This window comes from Cynocephalus volans, chromosome 4 (genome assembly GCF_027409185.1).
Source record: "Cynocephalus volans isolate mCynVol1 chromosome 4, mCynVol1.pri, whole genome shotgun sequence".
Taxonomy (NCBI): domain Eukaryota; kingdom Metazoa; phylum Chordata; class Mammalia; order Dermoptera; family Cynocephalidae; genus Cynocephalus; species Cynocephalus volans.
In genome coordinates this window covers 135,928,587-135,944,596 of record NC_084463.1, presented here as the reverse complement: position 1 = coordinate 135,944,596, position 16,010 = coordinate 135,928,587, and the positions used below count along the sequence as shown (strand labels likewise).

General features: G+C 37.4%; 1 protein-coding gene across 9 annotated transcripts in view; it reads right to left on the bottom strand.

The window, feature by feature from the left end:
- Positions 1–2,702: 2,702 nt before the first annotated feature.
- Positions 2,703–16,010, bottom strand: part of LOC134376958 (intraflagellar transport-associated protein-like) — a 62,338-nt gene continuing 49,030 nt past the window's right edge. For all 9 annotated transcript variants that reach the window (XM_063095553.1, XM_063095554.1, XM_063095548.1 and 6 more), the window contains 2 exons: positions 13,288–13,472; positions 2,703–2,961 (listed from right to left, as the gene is read on the bottom strand). In XM_063095553.1, coding sequence (XP_062951623.1) covers positions 2,797–2,961; positions 13,288–13,472 — 350 coding nt within the window. In that variant the 3' untranslated portion in view covers positions 2,703–2,796. The remainder of the gene's footprint in view (positions 2,962–13,287; positions 13,473–16,010) is intronic.

The window sequence follows — 16,010 nt, the reverse complement described above, 5'->3', positions numbered from 1 at the left end:
CTTGTCCACTTGATGTAGTATCACCTCCACACCTCTAGTGTGAGTGTAGTATCACTCTTCACACTCACACTAGAGGTGTCTTTCCAAAACACTCTTCAGATATTGTGATTCCTCTGCTAAACAACCTTAAATAGCTCCCCATCAATTAGAGAACGGAGTCTACAGCACATAAGGACTTCAAAATCTTGCCCCAGTCTACATTCCCAACTTCCTCTCTGGCAGTTATTCCGTTGATCCCATACACATTCCACAGAAAACGTGGTTTTACTTCAAACAAGCCATAGTTTATCATATGCCATTATGCCTTCTGCATGCTAGTCCCTCTGATTATGTTTTGCCCCTTTCTCTGCCTCAAAAACTCCTACTGATTCTTTATGACCAAGCTCAACTGTCACCTCCTCTGTGAAGATTTCCAAGCTCTCCAAGGCATAATTAAATAACTCCAATTTGCTTTGTCCCAGGAGCTCTTGGTACACACCACTCTTACAATAGATTACCCTCTCCTGCACTGCTGTCAAACAAAAAGATGCATGCCACACATGTAAATTTCAATTTCCTAGGAGCCTCATAAAAAGGTAAAAAGAAATTGGTGGATTTTAATAATATATTTTATTTAACTAGGTAAATCCAAAATAGTATCATTACAACATGTAGCCAATACAAAAAATATAACAAGATATTTACCATTTTTCATATTAACTCTTCAAAATCCAATGTGTATTATATACTTACAGCATATTTTAGATTTAGGCATGAAGCTGTCATCAGAAATAATTGAACTGTGTTTACATTTAACTGAATTTAGTTTAAAAAGTAAATTCACATACCCAAGTTGTTCTAAATGTACGAGGGGCCTTCAAAAAGTTCATGGAAAGATTTGCACTATCTTTTAATTGTATTTTTCCATGAACTTTTTGAAGTACCCTGTACTTGAAAGTTTTCTAATAACTGAATCAAAAATCAGTTTTTATTTTATATATTTTTAAGAAGTAAATAACATTTAAAAATCACTTCCTCACTCATCCTGGCTACATTTCATGTGCTCTAGTGCACTAGAACATGGCTTGTGGCTATTATATTGGACAGTGCACCTCTCTGTAATTATTTGTGTACACATCTCTCTTCCCCACTAAATTAAACCATCTCTAATATATTTGTATCCTTCCCATTACCTAGCATAAAGCTTAACACATAAGTAGTGTTTAATGAAAGTTTGTTGAATAAAAATAAATGTAGAAATCACTTTACTGCAACATCAAATCAAGAGCATTCTTTTATGAAGAATATAAATGGTATTTTTATGAATACTTATACACACCCTCACACAAGATCCTTCATACACACACCATCACAAGCACAAGACTGCAGAATTATTCACAATAGCCAAGATATAGAAACAACCTAAATGTCCATTGAAGGATGAATAAAGAAAATGTGGCATATGCAAGTGTGGAAATCCTGCCACATGCAACAACATAGATGAACCTGGAGGACATTATGCTAAGTAAAATAACCCAATGACAGAAGGAGAAATACTAGATGTCCACTTATAAAAGGTATCTATGAGAGTCAAAGTCATAGCAGCAGAGAGTAGAATAGTGGTTGCCAGGGGATGGACAGAGAGGAAAATGGGGAGTTACTGTTCAATGGGTATAAAGCTTTAGTTATACATGAATACGTTCTAGAGATCTGCTGTACACCATTGTGCATATAATTAACAATATTGCATTGTGCACTTAAAAATTTAAGAGGGTAGATCTAGTTAAGTGTTCTTACATTAAAAAAAGAGAGAGAGAGGATAGCAAAAAAACAAAACAAAAAAAACCAATTGTACTACTTTGGTGTAGGATGTTGCTAGTAGGAGAGTCTGGGGGGAGGAGGCAGGAAGTATATGGGAAGTCTCTTTCCTCTTCCTCAATTTTGCTGTGAACCTAAGATCTAAAAAATAGTCTATTTAAAAGAAAAAAAGGAAAAAAGCTATTAAGAATGAATACATTTGATTTGCTACTGATTTCTTCAATGATATAAATTGCTTCGTACATATTACTCCCCCTTTTTCTGTGCCTTTACCCCTCTTTTCTCCTTCCCTCATTGCATTTATGGGTGTTCTACAAAATTAGCACTCCATAATATGTTTTTACATTCTCTAGCTGTCTTTTCTTTTCAAATTTTAAGCTTCTGGAGATAGACATCATACCTTGTACTTTAGAACTATCATCACGGTTTAATGGTAACACCAAAATGCAAGAATTCAATAGATGACATATAATCAATTCTTGGATGCCTTCTTTTTCAGTGAAGCCCTTCCCAATCAATCCCAGCAGCCTAATCTCTCAACTCTCATGCTGATACCACTGTCTCTGGATAGCTGGGACCAGCGACCTACTCACATAAGCAATTTTTCTCTATGTGCTACGTCTTTTACATGTTTCAATTGTCCTTCACCGTAAGAAGGTGGGATCATGTTTCCAATCTGTTACCAATACCCTACATCACCTGGTGCAGTGTTCTCATCAAAATGAACCCTTCTGTAGGGGGACCTCCTGTCACCATTTCCCACTCCCATCTCCCCAGCCAGTCATAGGATGCAGCAACAACGTGATGGGAGAGAGTTCTGTAAGGGCCATGGCCTCTTCAGTCTTGTTTGTTGCTCTATCTCCCTAATGACAGACAACTCCAACAAATGAATGCACATACGCACATTTCCATAAAGGGACTTATAGTAGGTTAATCTTTTATTCTAATGTTGCTTGAATAAGAGCAAAATAAAAATAAACACAGAGATGCCTTAGCAAATCAGTCACAGGGCTCCTCTACATCTGTGTTGGTGTTCTTTCTTTCTTGCTTGCAAAGCTCTTTGATGGTCTCTATCTCTGCAGCAGTGAATTTGGGGGTTAGTGCCACATTGTCATAATCAAATTCTTCATCAAGTGAGAAGGGTTGAACTTCATCTCTGGGTATCTATAAAAGGTAAAAAAAGAGGAAAAAACATATACAATCATTGTAAATGAAGATGAAGTTGAAAACATAAACTCCTGATTAATATTTAATTAAACTATTTTAGACTTCAGCACACTCAGCTGATTAAGCTGTTTTTAAGTAAAGGAGTAAATTCAATTACTCAATTTGACCTAATTTAAGCCTCTTAATACGCCCCATTTGTACCATGCTGTATCTGAATGAATATCATTAACTAATTCCACCCAAAGCAAAAATCAGAAAGTCTCCCTTGCACATTTTTTTTTTTTTAAATTTTATTTTGTCGATATACATTGTGGCTGATTATTGCTCCCCATCACCAAAACTTCCCTCCCTTCTCCCTCCCCCCCCCCAACAATGTCCTTTCTGTTTGCTTGTTGTATCAACTTCAAATAATTGTGGCTCCCTTGCACATTTTCATTACATTTCTTACCATTTGTAGTGTCAGGGCTAGAACATATGGGAAAACTAAGAGTTATATTAAAATGTGAGAAAAGATACCTTAAGATTTTGATCAACCTTAAATCCATTTTCACCATTTACTACAAAAGATCTATATTAATAAAACATAATTTTCAAAGATAAAAATACCTACACTTAATATACTTCTTCAGATAATACCAATAACTTCTGGCCAATAACAGTAGGAATTAAAACAAATAGTATCATCTTAAAAAGTCTAGGATCTCTTTTTTCTACCAAGAAGTTTTAAAATATTATAATTTTATTTATAAGTAACAGTAGCTGCAAAGAGATGTAATAATTTTGTATCAATTCATAATTTGTGAGTTTTAAAGACTTCCTAAAGGAAGCCTATTTTCCAATAAATAGCATATTTTCCAATAAAAAAAAAGAGAATGGCTTAAATCTCATTGTATCATCCCCTAAAAAGCCTCTCCAAAAGTAAATGGTGTGTGATACAATGAAACCATTCAGCATCTCTGTGTAGCTCTATAATATGTACGATGATGCTGAAATAATTGAAAACTATGGTTTATGCAAAAACGAAAAAAATGCCCTGAAGCTATAGCCAACTTTAAATATTCTTGCACGGCAGATAATCTCGTTGAATGGTTTTTGCAATGTTCGTAAAAATGGAGCATACAGCTCAGAAACTATGTGCTGTTACTAAAGGTGAAAAGAAATCATGAAACGTAGCTATCTCCTATCTGTTTGGTACCATATGCCTCATAGTTAGGTGTGTAGTGCTAACAGCAAACACCCAGCCATTTATTATCAGTTCTTAGTAAAACCAGCAAAGAACAAATTCCAGAGACTCTTTTATTTCCTCTTTATTAGAAAGTACCTGCATTATTTCCTGACACAGGTCACAATAAGAGCTGCCCTGAGTGAATTCCCATATGTGCCAGCCCCAGGAATGATGTGGGCATTAGCAGTAATCTTCAAGCAATCCTGCCAGTAGTCATTGTTACCCCCAATCTTATGAAGCTCTGAAAGGTTAAGAAATTTGCCCAAGGCTACACAATTAACATTTGAATCCAGTGCAATCTGCTTCAGACAAAGCTTCATTTGCTCAACAAAAACACCAGCAAAAATCACCTGTGAAGTTTTCACTAATTTGTCAACCTAAATAACAGAGGGGCTCTCTAAAAGAAAATGATATTTATTTGTGAATGGGCCTTGCAATGGAAATACACGTATCATAGTAAACTATGGGTGGATTTAGGGAGGTAAAGGAAGAGAAAGGTTTTTAAAGGAAAAATGAGGATGATTACATAATTGTTTTGAGATAATTATTCTTGGACTGCATGACACCAGTCCAAGGTTGGATAGGCAGTTGCTGGGCAGATGTCCTTGCAGAAGTATTTCTTGGTGTAAGGTTGTGGTTTTTGCATTCTTTTCTGGTAGTTCTAATGATCTGGCATTTGTATATGGCCCTCCCCAGCACTATTTGTCAGGGTGTTTCACACATGTGACTCTATTTTGATTCTGACAACTTTCACAAAACCAAGTCATAGCTCTATGGGAGAAAAGACCTTTTCTGAATAAGCTGAACAATTCCCACAGCCTATCATAAAAAGTGTACTCAAAGATACAGTAAGACCATGACTGTCTCTGAAAGAGCAGCTGCACACAGGAAGTAAACCAGCCTGCAGAGTGACTGATCAGCTCATTTTGATCACTTTCTGAGATTAAATTTATCATCACCACAGCCAAAGTAACAGAGGGGCAATATTGCTAAAACCAGCTCAAATGAATGACAATGACATAAGATGTTCACTTCTGGAATATAAGCACTCTTGCTCTCTCCATCTCTACTCAGCAGTAAGTACTGAGGCCAGCAGGCTTGGCCATGACTCCACGCTGAGCTGATTCTAACCCATCCTGGCAGAGTATGAGGTGGGGCCCCCATCTCCACCACTGCATTCAGTCCAGTGCGATGTTTGCTGCCCTTTTATGCCTGGTTAAAGGCCTGTCATCACATGTCCATCAAGCTTCAGGCCACCCACACTTGAATGCGCTCACTGCACTAGGACTTTGAGCCCCACCCTGAGCCCTCTAAAACCTGCCTAGACCTTACTAGCCATCCTCACTAGATGCAGTCGCTTTTCCTTCACCTGTCTCCCAGGGAGGCTAGAATGCAATTTCAAATTAGACAAATCCCTCTGCTGTGCTCAAATCCCAGCAACACCATACTGTGCCCCACCTCCCTCTACACAACACAAACAACCTCCACATTCCCACCTCCCTCCCCTTTGCTTGTTCATTCAGTAAACACTTATGTATTCAATACTGGGAACACAAAACGAATGTTGTAAAATCTGTGTCCACAAGGTTTCACAACTTCAAGGAGAAGACAGAAGTAAATGAACGATTTAAGTATCAAGGGCCATGCTCTTGAATAGAGGCATGCAAAAAAGGGAAGCAGAAGCATAGAGGGGAAAGTGCAGAAGCTTAACTTACTCCCAAGTACTGCCATGCTCCAGAAAATCCTACTACCCTCCCCACACATCATTTCATTATTACTCACCTTGTCTTACAACCCAGATAAAGTAAGGCTTACATTTTGGAGTTCTAAACTCGACAATCAGGGCTAACTCCCACAGCCAAGTTAGCTCTCCCAGATATGGCTCAAACCATTGCATTATTACTCCTCTCCCTTCCCTGAGGTCCCAGTATACATTATGGCTATAATATCCAATGTTACAGTACTAGATATACACAAATTTGTTCTTGAAAGGAAAAATCTTATTTTCCTATAACTTTTTTTTTCCATACGTTTAAATTCTTCTTTGTTATGGAGCATGCTTTTCTTTATCAGTCACTTGACATTAACCAAAATAATAGTAAGGATTAAAGTTTTCAGCAAGTCAATAAATATAATGCCAACACAAGGATTATTAATTCATAATATATTTAAAGTTATAAAAATATACTTAAAGATATAAATTTCTTCACTTAGAAACTAAGAGTTATTAACAGCAGCTATTGTTAGATTAATTTCCTAGGCAATCAGTTAAATGCTGAAATAGAAAAGCAAGAAACCAAGAATAACAATAATTTAGTATTTGCAATGCCAAATTATGATACTGAGGACACAAAACCATTTGGGTAATATAGTTCGATGTGGCCATTACATCCCTGAGTCAAAATGTCAGAGAAATAGCCTCATGCAATCATTCAAATATTTTCCATTCTTTCCACTCTAGGTTCCTATCAAATTCTAGGCATTGTGTTAGCTGCTGGGGATACAAAGATAAAGACCTCTATGAAATCACAGACAAATGAGATGAACTCACCAACAAATCATTATAGTAAAACTGGTAAGGATAAATAGTATAGTCAGGGGGTGATAGGAACAAGGAAGGGATACCTAACCCAGACCAGGTTGGAGGGGATTGGGGAAAAAAAAAAAAATGAGAAGGCTTCCTGGAAGAGATGATATTTAACCAGAATTTTAAACGGTGAATATTAGTTAACAAGGTTGAGGGAAGAAGAGCTTTGCAGTCCGGGGGAGTTTGCATGGGCAGGCCATAGAATTAAGACACAGATTTTCACATTTGTGAGTTAAAAGTAACTCAGCATTGCCAGCCCATAAAGTGTAAGGTAGAGAGGGACTAGAGACCAGGATGGTCCCAAATCATCCTGGAGATGATGAATAATCACCGAAGAATTTTTTTTTTAATAGAGTAGACGCTTGGTCATCTAAGCATTTCAGATAAATTCCTTCATTCACTGAAATTTTTACTGAGCACTTCAATAATGAAACAGGTGCTAGAGCAAAAAAAGAAGGATGCCCTGCCCTCTTGGAAATTACATTTAGATAGGTCACTTTGAAGATTAAATAGAGGGTGGATTTGACGGGGATCAGCCTGGAGTCAGAAGACTATTCAGTATCCTGCTGAAGCAGTCCAGGTGAGAGATAATGAGAACAGGGCAGTGGTGACAGAGATCTGAAAAAATTTGGAAACAAAATCAGCAGTGCTCAACAGCTGATTGGATATGGAATGGGAAGAGGAGGGAGAATGAAGGAAGGGAAGCAGGTTAAAAAAAAGAAAAAAGCTTAGCCTTTAACACGTTGAATTTGAAGGTACTTGAAAGAATCCAGGTGGAGAAATCAACAGGCAACTGAATATACAAAACTAAAGCTCAGAAAAAAGGCTCTGAAGCTAGATACCAATTTGGAAACATAATCATAAAAGGTAGTAACTTAAAGATGAAAATGGATCCAAGTATGTAAGGTGGGAAGAACCATAGTTTAAGCATGAAACCCTAAGGGACACCAACTCATAAAAGATGGATGGAGGGAAAAACCCCAAAGAAGGCAGGGAAAGAACAATTAGAGAAATACACAAAGAATCAGCAGAGAACAGCATAGTGAGAACCAGTGGAGTAAGAGTGTCAGGGGAAGATCAGTGGTGTCAAACACAGTAGAGAGGTCCATTAATAAAGAATGAAAAGTGTCCACAGGATTTGGCAGTTATAAAATAACTGGTGCCTTTATTCTGAAGACATTCAGGCTGGTGATTGGAGACAAGGGCATTTTGCAGTATACTGAGTGAGGAATGAAGGAAAAGGAAGCAGAGTCAACTAGTAGAGTTGAGTCTAATGGTTTCTGAATTCTGGAGAAGAAAAAGAATAGACAGTCGCCAGAGAGGGGTCCAAGGTGAAGGGCAGGTTGTTTTCCCTTGCTTGTTTCATTTTGTGAAGGATGGGAGAGACTTGAACATATTTATATGTTGAAGGGAATGGACAGAGTGGGAGAAAATTTTTGCTAACTATGCATCTGAAAAGGGATTAATATACATAATATACAAGGAACTCAAGCAATTATACGGTAAAAAAACAAATGACCCAATTAAAAAATGGGCAAAGGAGCTGAATAGACATTTTTCAAAGGAAGACATACAAATGGCCAATAAGTACTTGAAAAAATGCTCAACATCACTAGTCATCAGGGAAATGCAAATTAAAACCACACTGAGATATCATCTCACCCCAATTAGACTGGCTATAATCAAAAAGAATAACAAATGCCGGTGAGGATGTGGAGAGAAGGGAATGCTCCTACACTGTTGGTGGGACTGTAAATTAGTACAACCATTATGGAAAACAGTATGGAGGTTTCTCAAACAAATACAGATAGATCTTCTATATGATCCAGTGATTACACTTCTGGGTATATACCCAAAGGAATGGAAAACATCATGTCGAAGGGATACCTGCACTCTGATGTTCATCACAGCTCTGTTTACAATAGCCAAGATATGGAACTAACCTAAATGTCCATCAATGGATGGCTGGATAAGGAAACTGTGGTATACATACACCATGGAATACTACTCTGCCATAAAAAAAGAATGAAATTCTCCTACTTGCAACAACATGGATGAACTTGTAGAAACTTATGTTGAGTGAAATAAGCAAAGCACAGAGGGATAAATACCGTATGTGCTCACTCATATGTGGGAGCTAAGAGAGAAAGAAGAAAGGAAAGAAAGACCACAGTAGTGCATTGGACTTGCAGAGGGAGAACATACCTAGGGATACAAAGTGGAGTGGGGAAAGGGAGATAGGGAGGAAGGTCAGGGATAATGAAGAGGATAATTGGGTGGGGGACACAGGGTACAATCACAATTTGTGGTAATGGACATGCTGCCAGTATGGATCTGGCAATCACATCTTAGGCATGAGTAGTGACAATTTGCTTTGCATCCATGAATATTCATAACCAATAAAAACAAAACATTTTTTTAAAAAAAGAGAGAAGAAGAGGACCCCAACCATGTTACTGTATTAGAAAAATCACTCCCAATAAGTGGTAAAGTCTTTATTTATTTGTTCATTCAATAGTATTTATTGTATATCTACTATATGCATGGCACTGAGCTTGGCACTAGTTCTGACTTTCTGCATTTTAATTAAGTAAGCTTATGAAGATATGCATGAGGGAATTTAGAGTCTTCTAAGACAAGGCACACATAAGAAATTCAAAGTGAAGCTAGGTGTACACTGCAATTCAGAAGACATCACTGTGATCTTCCAAATGACAGCTTTTAAAATATAATAGTAAGGCTGCATTTCTATGTATGTATTTAAGCTATTGGCTATTGTGGCACACTTTGGGAATTTTCTTCTTTCAAGTTAGGTTCATTTTAGGGTTCTAAGCTATAAGACTCCAAGGTTTTAAGAATGCAAACTGAAATTCTGATTTATTCCAGAAAAGAATCTGTGCAAGGGAACTTCAAATCCCCTGCTGTTAAACAAAAAACAACTGTGAATTAAGTTATTAACTTGTTATTTTTGCCTAAGAAGCTGAGAGAAATATGTGGATTTCAGGTGTCTAATTTCAAATCTAATTGAAATCTTTTTGTAGCCTCTCAGAGAATAAAATTTGTACACTATTAGAAAACTTCTAGTTTCCTTTTTTTTTTTTTTTTTGGTGACCGGTAAGGGGATCGCAACCCTTGGCTTGGTGTCGTCCGCACTGCGCTCAGCCAGTGAGCACACCAGCCATCCCTATATAGGATCCGAACCTGCGGCGGGAGCGCCGCTGTGCTCCCAGTGCCACACTCTCCTGAGTGAGCCACGGGGTCGGCCCTTCTAGTTTCCTTTAAATTGCTCATGTGACTTATTCTAACAGAGACACTGTTAAAGGAGGAATAATTTTCATTCACAGTACCATATAGGAAAAATAAAGAAAATAATTTTTTTTTTTTTAAATAAGGGGATTTTAACCCTTGACTCAGTGTTGTCAGCACCACGCTCTCCCAAGTGAGCCAACCGGCCATCCCTATATAGGGATCCGAACCCATGGCCTTGGTGTTATCAGCACCACACTCTCCCAAGTGAGCCACAGGCCAGCCCTTTAAAAATGAAAAGAACATTCTTTGCTGTGGGCCATACAAAAATAGGCTAGGCCAGATTTGGCAAACTATAATTTGTGGACCCCTGTTCCAGCCAAATAAAGCTATGTCGTGTTTTTTTCATTAGTCTCTGCCCTTATATATAAGCTGTTGCTTTTTACTGCATGGAATATTCTCTCATTCATACATAGAAGACTCCTTCCCATCATGATTCAAAACTTAGCTCATAGGTTAACCTTTTTTTTTTAAGTTTTATTTATTTATTAATAATAGTATTTTTTTTACATTCTAAGATGTTGCGGAGCAGTTGGCGGGGAGGGGGAAAGAAAAAGGGGGAAGAAAATATGGTGGGAGAAGGAGGGAGAGAGGGCAGGGTTAGACCCATGACACCCCCCTCATTCCTGAAGGGGAGACAAGGGGGCTTCCAGCAGTAGCTCAGTCATTTTTTTCGTTTTTTGTTATTTTTTTAAAAGATGACTGGTAAGGGAATCTTAACCCTTGACTTGGTGTTGTCAGCACCACGCTCACCCAGTGAGCTAACCAGCCATTACTATATAGGGATCCGAACCCGTGGCCTTGGTGTTATCAGCACCACACTCTCCCAAGTGAGCCACGGGCCGGCCCTAGGAAAACAAAACTATTGCTCAAATCCATAATGGCAGCATTTAGCTATAGGCTATCATACAAAGTAATTCAGTAAATAAACTGTCTTTATAGGTGAAAATTTTTAGAGTCCTATTATGAATAGGAAAAACAGGGTATCTCCTATTAAAATACCACAGAAGTTTCTTTTATGACTTCTTCTAGGGTCGGGGGGAGGGAGGAGGCAGAGGAACCACAATTTTTCATCTTCCTAATGTGAACGCTTTTTGCTCTACAAAGCTGTTCAAAACTTCCAAAATTCATAAAAATAGAATAACCAAGGCAAGAAGTTATTCACAAACAGAATGTGGAAGGTTCTTGGAAACCGTTTGATTCTAAGGGAAAAATGCACATGTATAAAATCAGTGATAAAATTAGCGAAAAAAATTAAATTGGTCCATTCCATATTCAGAAAGTTGGTGGATTCTTAATAGGCAATTAAGTGGAAGTCAGGACATACAGAATATATTTTCATCTTTTCAGATTTAAGTCACAGAAAGAAACCACCATCTCTAGCCCCAAAATTGCCTCTTGGTATGTGCTTACAGGACATATTTGCTAGAAATTGATGATTATTTTCTTTTACTGGCATTGGATGCTTTAAAATAAGATTAACACTATGAAACTGAGGCAGAGTTGGTGCAATATTGTGATTCTAGACAATCCTGAAAAGCTTCTCTAACAAAGAGTGGTTAGAAATAAAAATCCCAACCAAGATATTACTCTGGATATTCAAAAAATAGCAAAAGTTATTCATCCATGGCTCATGCATTTGCCAACACAAAAACTGTTTAAATCATTTTGATTGCTACATTAAAAGATGTTCATATTTTCTGGTATGAAATTTATATTATTTTTAAAGGTATAATCATATATGAAGTTTTAACTTGCATTTTACTGGCTGTTTGATAGATACCAGCTTTTTTTAAACCCATTAACTAAAACCACTTCATAACAATTCCTATAATTGTATTAGAATATATATATTCTATAATTGTATTGAAACATAATTTTATTTCTATAAAGGTACTAGGCACTGTGCCCACTGACTGGTTCAATAATTTGTATGATCACAACTGAAGTCCAGAACATCAACAAATCTTAAAAAGGAACAGATTTCTGTTAGAAATAACCTTGCAATTTTAGCTTCTTACAACTCAGAGAAAGCAATCTATAACTAAAAATCATATTGAAAAGTAGCCGTTCCTTCTAGTTCATTTGATAACCAATTTAGGGGTTAAATATAAGCCTGCAAGCATCCTGGATATACTTTTGTCATGTCAGTAAATAAAAGTACCATGAGAAAAGGGCAATTTAGAATTAAGATGTGTGGATTATTTGTGATTGAAAGACTGATTCCATAACAGAATTTTTTTCCAATGACAAGTCCTAAACAATTAAATGACAAGACCTGAACAATTGATCAAGAAGGACCCTGGGGATTTTATTAGGAAGCAATAATAAAGAGCCCTTAACAACTTCTTGTGCCTGATCTGAGAAAGGTCACTACCCAACACTACCAACAGCCTCTATTGTAAACATTTGTTAAGTATACGTAGAAGAGTTGCAAAGTGATAGCAAAAGGTGACGTTCAAGTTATATGTCTGGGAGAGTAAAGGTGTGGCAGAGATTTCACTTTGCCCTGCTTTTGAAGTACATGACTAGGTGACATTTTCCAGCCTCCCTTATGGCTAGATATGAACATGTGACTAAATGATTGTCAATAGAATGTGATCAGAAATGAAGGGCCCTGAGTCCTAAGCCTTGGAGAAACATGCTGCCCCCAAGCTCTCTCCCCTGCCCCTCCAGGTATGATGGTGATCTCACTTGGAACATGCAAATGAGGACAATGCCCTTAAGGATAATAGACATCCAGAGAGGAGGAACCTGGATCCCTGATGACCCCAGGGAACAGCCTCCTGCTCACTTTAAGGGCTTTCTACAGACTGTTAAAAAAGAGAAACTTCTATGTCCTTTCCGTCACTGAACTATTATTGGGATTCTCTGTTTTAGTAGTGTGGCTTTACCTGAACTAATACAAAAGGTTTATAGGACCTTACAAACAATAATAAAAAGAAGAATGGCCAGATTAAAAGAGATAAGAAAACTGTCCACAGTCCCTAGGTAGCATTGTCCTATAGCACTCATACATTATAGAACAAAAAAATTTCCCCATAAAAACATAATTGCTCTATGTGTTTAAAAAGAAATAGACACATTAGAGATAGATGGCAGTGAGTGGGACCAGTTAATCAACCTGAATTCTAAATTTTCCCAAATCTGAGAAAAATACAAAAGCACACGGGTATAGTAGCATTTCTCTGAATGAACAAATTACCAAATCCAGGCAGTGTCGAGACTGATTGAATTCCCAGTGCAGGACCTCTTCCATTGGTTTGTTCATTCCTTTTACAGCGGGCTTTGGCTTCATTTCAGGGGCGAGAGGCTGGCCCATGGAAGGAAAATAAGAAGGAACACTGGTGCTTACGTCCTGTTCCACTTCTCCTGGAAGCAGCAGCAAATCTGTTGCAGACAAAATATTTTAACTGACCCTTTCCCCAAGTTCACAATTAACCTAAATCCTCTAAAAGCCTATAATAATCAAAAGAATTAAGCAAATATGCTCAGGTAAAGTAGGTCCATTTCAAGATGTCTGTCCTCATTCGGGGATTTGACTCAACGGATTCCCCTTTCTATAAAACAGAAGCTATCGGTGCATTTATTTTTATCTTATTGTTGCAAAGTTACAGTCCATCCAAAAAGTCTGGGGGAAATACTGTTTTTGCAGTAACTTGATTGGGCCTCTCACCCCCAGCGTTTCTACTTTTATACGAAAGTAAGGCAAGAAGATGCTACTTTTGCTTCACTTTCCCATATTTTCCTGAGGGGGTAAAGAGGAAGAAAATGGAGTGATGATTTTGTCCTACAACAATATGGCAATATTTCAAAAAAAAACATATTAAAAAACAATGATGCCAGAAGGAAAGTAACTTTCAGCAGAAAAATGAAATACTCTGTCAAATTCAGAATGCATGCTCTAATTTTCAACAATAACATGTTTTCTGCTTGTTTAGCACAACCATAAGAATTTAATAACCAATTTTGGTTTTCTGATCGACCCATTATAAGTAAATAAGGGATATGTTCCCTTGTTTTCGCATGTATTATAGTACATGGATGCATCATAGACAACTGATGATCTTACACAGGCTTCTTTAAGGAGGAAAAAAATGAAATGGAAGCACAGCAGGTTTCCTCCTCTGTCTAAGTCTTCGTATGACCAGAAGGGCTTGCTAGAGCTAGCCAATAACTTGGAGCTGGCTCAGGGTGACTGCCTGCTACTCAAGGATGATCCTAATTAAGCCACTAATTAAGTTCCCAGTGGAAGTGATTAATTAACAACAGGCATGCCTTGGCTATTGCCAATGGCAGCATATATAGGGAGATAATTGAGCAAGTATTGATATTCAAAGACTGAAACATATTTGAAATGCATCTCTCACCACTGTAGTTATCACCTTCACAAAGGATATAACTACGAAAATCTTAAGACTCCAGCAACACAGAACATAGCCTGAAAACTGAGAACTGAAGCAGGGAGATGATTAAGAAGGTAGTTCTCCTATGAATAATTATTAAAATCTTAGAATGCGATCTCATTAATTAACAGATATAAAAGCAATAACAGCCAACATTTAACGTGCCCGGCATTTTATATGCATTAACTCAGTTAATTCTTCCAAGAGCTGTATTATTTCCCATTTCACAGGCCATGAGTTCTAAACACTGACAACAACCTCCTTCAAGATCCCACAGTTAGAAATGGCAGAGCCAGTTAGTCTGTCTAAAGGCCCTGCTCTTAGCTCACAATGTCACATTATGACCTTCTCTTAAATAAGCATTTTCATTACATATTTTATTAACTTGATCAGATTATACATACAAACTCAAGGCCAAGAAACATTACTACTATAGCACATTAGTATGGTTAGGCAGCATTGCATGTACTTCCCAAACATTTTATAGCCAGAGTAGTAGTATTTCTAAACTCAGTACAGTTGGTGGAAAGACTGGCTTTCTAATGTACCTATTTAAGAGTTCAAAGCCAAATCCCTCACTGAGCTCCCTAGTATAACAGCCTAGGACTAGTACAAGCTGGGTTAGGAACCTGCCAGCAACAAGAAGAGAAAAGTTTTAGGCTTCTCAATGTGAAAACCAGCATCTACCAGACCCATTGGCTGCCAGTGCAAATATCAGTTCAAATGTGAAATCAAAATCAGTTCTGCTTTCAGGACTAATTTTCAGGACTACGTCAGTTCTAACTGACAGTACTGTGCAGCGAGAAGGACAATTCTGCCATTACTTTACTGAAATTCTTCAATTCCCTAATCTGTTGGCAAAGAGAATAAGATTTTCAACAAAAGTGGTTTCTTTCATAACCGTTCTCCTGCTAAGGGAAAAAATTCTTTCAAAGCAAGACTCAGTATCCTCCACACCGTAATTTCTTGTCCTTTGTTACCTCAGTGTAAATGCAAAATGCACCAATGAATATCTACTGATGCCTAACACAGTATCTTATATATAACGAATTCTCAACAAGTACATGGAGCTAGAAAATGAATTTCCTGCACCTCAGCTTTTAAAATGAACAGCAAGTATCAAGAGTCTACCTCTCAATAGGACATTGTGGTGATGTAAAATAAGTATAGTCCTTACCCTCAGAAATTAAATGTAGTTACAGGGATAAGACTTTCGCATATAAAATCAATCAGAGAAAAATGAACAATAAAATTATATGGCTCTAACTCTGAAGATAACAGATTTATAAAAGAGTGAAACCAATATGGATGGGAAGAGCCTCGTAAGGCACATGGTATGAAGAAGACTCTTGCTATCTTTCAGCCATTTACAACCATGGGTGGGTTGTTTATATACTCATATTCTCTTGGGGGAGAAATGGATTCACACTGATGGTGAGGAATGAAATTTCTGAAGTTCTTTGTAAAACTTTCTAAAACAGAAATGTTTTAAGAGACTTAATCTGATCTGATTAACCATTGT